Below are 6,309 nucleotides of genomic sequence, written 5' to 3' on the forward strand. Positions count from 1 at the left end.
AGGAATGGCAGCCGCACACATCCTTGAGGAGGGCAGGTGAAATGTCCCCACCCGACACACATTCGGGAGGTCACTAACACCCCGGTCCTGAGGGGAGCTCAGCCGGCTTCAACACCCAGGGCGGCGGCTCTGGTGGCAGCGGGACTCTGTCCCCAGAGGCGGGGCCGGGGCTGAAAGCATTGCCCCGGTCCGTGACCACCAGCCTCGTGACAGCCTGGGGAGCTTCTTCCAAACACAGATTCCTGCTCCAGCCCCCAGGCTCTGCCTGCAGGTCCCTGGGGCTTTGGGCGCAGGGGAGCCAGCGTTTTCAACAAGCTCCCAGGAGACTCTGAGGTACCCTCGCCCCAAACCTGAGAACCTGGAGAAAAAGAGAAGTGGACGGTGGGGTGAAAGCGCAGGCTGCCAGGACAAACAGAACCAGGTTCGGGTCCTGGCTTTGCCGTTCGGGCAACTTATGGCAAGAGCCCTGGTCCCTGCCAGCCCTGGTCCCTGGCCTGTAAAACGGTGACACCACCTCCACAGGTGGCCGTGGTAGGGAGGACGCAAATGTGTGTCATGACCTAGCACGGTGCCCAGGGCTCAGATCGCGGCCACGGAGGACGACCACAGGGCCCGAAGGCCCTGCTGCTGGAAGGAGGGAGGAGGAGGCAGAGAGGCCAACTCCAGGCCACGAGCCTGAGAACCCTGCCACGTGAGGGAGAGTCCTCGGGCACAGATCTCCTCCGCAGCTTGCTCCTGCCAAGTCACTCCCCCGGTTCCACAAAACCAGGCCGCAGGCCCGAAGTCCCTCCTGCCCAAACCCAGCCTGAGGTCTCTGTGCCCCAACAGAGCATCTTAGACCCAAGCCACAGCACCGGCCCCTCCATCTTCTCATCTGCCCACCCTCAAGGCTCACCCCTGAAACAAGCATTGCAAGAGCATCAAGACCAGGGTTTCTGCCAGGAGCTGCCAGGGTAAACTGAGTCAGGGCCAGACTCAGGCAAACGCCACAATTCGTGGTATCCCCTCAACCTCCCAAATACCCCCCTGCCTTAGGCAGTCAGGGAGGCCAAAACCTAAAGGCCAACCCCACCCCCCACCCCCGCCCCCGGCTGGCCCATGCCATTCCCTCCATGCCGCTGTCCCTGGCACAGAGGAGGAATTCTGATCTCAGATAAGTAGGACCTGCTGCTTCCTGCTCATCGCTGGCCAGAGGCTTCAGCTCAGGCCTCCCTCTCTGCAGGACAGAGTTCCTCAAATCCAACAGGAAACTCCTACAGGGCAGGGCCCAGATTTGCTGACCTTGTCCCAATGAACAGGAGAGTCAACAAAATCACACCCCAGGCACTTCCCACCCGCCTCTGCGGCTGCAATGCCCCAACACACTGCTCAGAACCCCGCATGGAGAGGGAAGGGAGCGATGGGCATGGGAGAACCACAGTGTCGGGACCTTCGGACAGGACACTCTCAGACCGCCCCTTGCCTGGGAGCAAGGCCCAGGGGTAACCATTAATGAAGCAAGAGCAAGCGGTGAACAGCAGCAGTAACAGGACGTGCTTTTGGATAAATAAGCCAATAGCAATAATACACGTGGAAGAATATACCCCTCCCCGTTCACACTTCTGGAGAGGGGGACCTTGGGAGACTTTTTCACTTTCCACATGACATTAAAACCGAAGCATTATAAAAACATAATCAACATGCAACTATGTTGGTAATTACAAAATAATAACAACAACAAGATTATTATTTCTTTTCAAATCCGGGCTCGGGAGGGCCAGGCCTCCCTTCACAGAAAGCCGCGGTGGGAGGTGGATCAGGGAGGCCTGGGGCACGGAGCTAAGGAACTGGCCCGGGATTCCAGGATCAGGTTCAAGTCCCATGTCCCTACCTTCTTTCCTGATGAGTTTGGGTAAACTGCTTCTCTCTCAGCCTCAGCTTCCATGTCTGTAAAAAGGGGATGAAACCACTGTCTGAGCTCCCTCAAACGATCAAAGGAGGTCATGGATAAAGGTGTGTTTTCCAAACCAGAGAGCCGTCTGTGCACACACCGCTATGACTAGGAAGCAAGCTCTGGGACCCACACTCAGCTAATGCCTGTCCCTGTATCAGCATATGTAATCTTCAAACTATCCTAAAGGGGGGTGAGGTACTGATAGTACCCTTTTATCCACGAGGAAACTGAGGCTCACAGCGGTCCACAGCCACTTATGGAGACAGCTGAACGCAAACCCAGGTCGGACTTCAAGGTGTTGGTCCTGACCAGTGCATTCTCCTGTCTCTAGGAACTGTTTTCCAAAGCGTAGGCCAAGGAACCCTAGTCCCCAAAGAGGTCCATCCACACGATCAAGTAAGTGTGGGGAAACACGACTTGCTCGCTCCTTCTCAGAGACTCATCATGCTCGCGTCAATGCACTCAAGGCTCTGAGAAGTCCTGCAGCAAGGACAAGTTGTTGTTTTCCACTGTGACCAAGAAACTGGCGTTCCATGGAACACACCTTGGGAAATGTGGTCATGAGACAGTATCCACAACAAGCCAGACTGACAAGATCTGGGCTGAAGGAGAAAAACCAGAGGTTGGCAACGAAACTGAACATTGGCGTTTGAAGAGGACAGCAACCACATACTACTCAGCAGGCCACTGAGCTGGGAGGAGCAGGAAGAATTCTGTCCTCTGTCACCTCTGCCCTAGACGCCTGGGACCCACAGTGAGAAGAGCAAAGGACTGCAGAGACAGAGGAGATACTGCCCTTTGCTCCCCAGGCCGGGGAAGGCACCAGAGCGGAGGCCGCGCTGGCCTGCAGGGAGAGGGGCCCAGTCCTTACCCCGGGGATGGCTCTGCTATCTGCGTGCTGGCTGTCGGTGCTGAGGCTGGCCCGCTTCTGTCTGGGCAGGGTCCTGGCATTTCTTTCGCTCCATGGAAGCTGCCTCCCTGCGAGGAAGCAAGAGCTGCTGTCAGCAGGGATGTGTGTGACTATCAGTGTTACCTGCTGTGCTGCCAACACTTTCTGAGTGCCTGTTTGGTGCCAGGCCCTCAGCTGGGCTCTGGGGTGACAAGAGGGAATCAGACAGTCTAGTGGGGAGATGCCAAGTCGACAGTTACCAGTGGCTGCTGAGAGCCCAAGGCCCTGCTGCGGGGAACCCAGACCCTCTGAACAAACTTCCCCTCCTCCCCCTCCTCCACAGGAAGCCATGGGAGCATGGGGACACCCGAGACCCACACTGACGGGGTCAGGGCAGGCTCCCTGGAAAAGGTGTTGTCTGAGTTGACTGCTGAGGAAGAGTAGGAGTTGGAGAAAGAACATTCCAGGCGGGAGGAAGAGCACCGGTTTGCCTAGAGGGGGAAAGAACATGGCATCTAGAGAAGGCTGAGTGGTCAACCTGGCTAGACCCAGGGCTGGAAGTGGGATGTGGAGAGAGGTGAGCTATTACGGGGTGAGCCAGACCCAGGCAAAGACACACGAGTTCAACTCAAACACAAGGCTCAACCATTGTCTATTAGTCAAGAAGCATTTAGTGAGCATCGACTACATGCCAGCACTCTGCTCAGAAATGTTCACAAGAAAGAACAAGACAAGTTAGCAGGGTGGGGAGAGTGTACTCAGACAGCAACAGGGGTAGGGGAGCATCTACATCCGCCGGAGCTGGGAGTTGGCCCAGCCATCAGGGAAAGCCGGAGGACAAGCAGGACTTAGCAGGCAGGAGGCGGGGGGAGTGCAGACAAAGTAGCTTGAAGGGTGCTAGGAGGGATTGTGGAGCCTTTCAACCATGTACGCCATGAGCACTTATCCCCTACTCAGTGCTAGGCACTGTGCTGGAGGAAGGAAGCAGAGGATGTCTCTCCAGCCCCCCGGAGAGACGGTAAGTCAGTAATCCCACATCCGGTGATGGCAACTAGGCAGGGAAGCACCTAGAGAAGCACGAGGCAGAAGCCAGAGGCCATCTAAGCCAGCCTCTACCCCGCCCTGCCTCCTCGGCAAGGATGGGACGCACACTACGCAGTCCAGTTACTAGCCTGGGGCAGATCGGGACTAGAACTCCGGCCCCTGGACTCCTCGTAACCGAGTCTTCCACTCCTTCCTCCTCTAGGAAACACACTGACCAACCTGCATATTCACCCGGAGCTAATGCCTCTTTCCTCCGGGCGGCCTCGTCACATTTCTATTATTAAGCTGCAGCGATGTTTTCCTGTCTGCCTCTCTTCCGTGACCGCAACTCAGACCAGGCCAGGAACCGTGCTCTCCTTGCACCACTCCCGGACCAGGCCAGGCACTTCCTGAAGGATGGCTGCGTGAGTGAATGAGCCAGGGATGGAGAGAGCGTGCTGGGCTCTCGGGTGCCACATCCATCCCACCTACTCCTCAGGAGGTCGCAGACCTCCTGCCTGTGCCTCCGTGTCCCCACTCAGGGTCACCTCCACGCTCAGGAGCCAGGAATCGGACTGATTCCTTCTCTCCGACTCTGACCAGCGAGGTCCAGGCGGCCGCCCAGTGCCCAGCCCCGTCCCCGAGTCCTGACCTGTGAGGGTTAAACCTCAGGAGCCCCACTGCCCAGCAAGGCCACTCCAAGTCTGCAGAGGAAACGCTTCCTCATGGGCGTGCCAAAGGGATGGAGTACAAAAGCTCCTGGTTGCGTTCCAAGGGGAGTCACGAAGATGTCTTCAGCCCCTGCTCTGTGCCCCCAGCCCCCGGAAGGCAGAGGGGCACTAGACCCAACCCCAAAGAGCCTCTAAAAAACCGGGAACACGGGGAGGCAGACATCATGTCATTCGCGCCCAGCATCTTCCCAAAGCCAGCCCTCCCGCACAAGTCATCTGCCCTTGCCTCCCCTGCGAGCCAGAGGAAGACTTGACCTTCACAAAGGCAACGCCAACGTGAATGAGCTATGGGCACTGCCCCGACCCGCTGGACAAACTCCCACTCCTCCATCTCCTCTGCAGGAAGTGTCATGAACAACAGGCCTCCCCTGACTGCCTCCCGTCTGTCTGTCTGCTAGGAGGGCAGGACACAGTGTGGCAGGGGCTATAGGGGGTCCTGATTGGAAAGGGAGAGAGGCTCCCGGGAGGCTTTCCCCTCCTCCAAGTCCTTCCTCCACACTTTAGGCCCACATGCCCTTTCCCTCACCGAGCTCTCTCCCTCCGCATCCTCAAAAGGCTCCCTGGGGTAGGGCGGGGAAGAGGTAGCTCAGGGGACTGTGGTCACGGAGGGGCGGCCCCACCCTTTCAGTCAAGTCCCTACCGGGGGGAGGCTGCCAGACACCCCCAACCATCCTCTTCCTTTCCAAAAAAGGCAGCAGTTGCATCAGCGGGGACCAGCCCCATCTCGGTTCATTCCAGTCCAGATCAAGGGGAAGAAGCCGTCAACCAAAGGGGCAGAATCGTCATGAGCCGCAGGGACCCTGGACGATGTGCCTCCAGCCTGGGAACCAACTCTGCGGGGGGGGGGGGGGGGGTCTCCAGCTCCCCCACAGCGGGCGGCCGGACTCATCAGATCTGCCCCAGGCCCATCTGGATGCACAGGACGTGGCAGACCGCAGGGCCTCAGACCCAGGACCGGTCTTCCCGGGGACCCCAGCCCAGACAGGCCCCAGAGCCTAGCCGGGGACCCGGTCCCCAAGTCGGGGCAGTGTTCCCGCCGGATCAAGAGGAGGAGGGGCCCACGGGGAACGGAGGGGTCGGGAGCCCAGGGGAAGAGAGCCGGGGGAGCCTTTGAACGTGAAAAGGAGCTGGCAAGGGGAGAGCCCAGAGGTGGAACCTCTACGCAGGGGGGAGTGTGCGTGTGGAGGGGTGAGGATCTGGGGGAACCCAGGGGATGACAAGGGGACCTGGGGGAGCCGAGGCGGAAACTCCCAGTCTGTAGAGCGCAGGGAGGCACGGGGTGCCTGGGAGGGGGCTCGCGCGCCGCGGCACCGGGAGAGGGTGCGGCCGCAGAGACCCCGGGGACGGGGAAGCCGGACGCAGGACGCCGGACGCAGAGAGAGGACCTGCCGCGGGAGGCCCCAGGGAGCCGGCCCCGGTGGGAGAGCTGGAGCCGCCCGGATGCCTGGAGCCGGCAGCCAGCGGCGGGCGTGTAGGAGTGGGTTTTGAGGGGTGACAGCTCGCGCCCCTCCCCCCACCCGACTCACTCACCTGGGCCCGCCGCGCCCGGCCGCCCAGCAGGCAGCCCCTGGGCCCCCGCCGCTCAGTCCGGCCACCGGTCTCCGGGCCCCTCCGGCGCCTCCTTTTGTTTGTCCCTCACTGCACCACTCAGTCTCCTCCGCCCCGGAAGTGACGTCACCCAAGGCGCGAACGCGGCGGCCAGGGCGTCGCCATCTTTTTAAGGGGTGCCGTGT

General features: G+C 59.9%; 2 protein-coding genes across 4 annotated transcripts in view; both read right to left on the reverse strand.

The window, feature by feature from the left end:
* Window positions 1–4,222, reverse strand: part of PHYHD1 (phytanoyl-CoA dioxygenase domain containing 1) — a 38,817-nt gene extending 34,595 nt beyond the window's left edge. The window contains 2 exon segments of the mRNA XM_036329427.1: window positions 2,805–2,911; window positions 4,086–4,222. Of these exon segments, the coding sequence (XP_036185320.1) occupies window positions 2,805–2,911; window positions 4,086–4,091 (113 nt within the window). The 5' untranslated portion in view covers window positions 4,092–4,222.
* LRRC8A (leucine rich repeat containing 8 VRAC subunit A) overlaps window positions 1–6,142 on the reverse strand; it is a 28,854-nt gene extending 22,712 nt beyond the window's left edge. For 2 of the 3 annotated variants that reach the window (XR_004971117.1, XM_036329421.1), the window contains exons 1-3: window positions 6,107–6,142; window positions 2,805–2,911; window positions 1,871–1,926 (exon numbers count right to left, since the gene is read on the reverse strand). The gene's annotated coding sequence lies outside the window, so the exon portion shown is untranslated. Of the gene's footprint in view, window positions 1–1,870; window positions 1,927–2,804; window positions 2,912–6,106 lie in introns of those variants that run through there. The other variant, XM_036329422.1, reaches the window with a different exon arrangement.
* Between the last annotated feature and the right edge of the window lie 167 nt (window positions 6,143–6,309).

The sequence above is a fragment of the Myotis myotis genome, unplaced genomic scaffold (assembly GCF_014108235.1).
Source record: "Myotis myotis isolate mMyoMyo1 unplaced genomic scaffold, mMyoMyo1.p scaffold_m19_p_12, whole genome shotgun sequence".
Lineage (NCBI taxonomy): Eukaryota > Metazoa > Chordata > Mammalia > Chiroptera > Vespertilionidae > Myotis > Myotis myotis.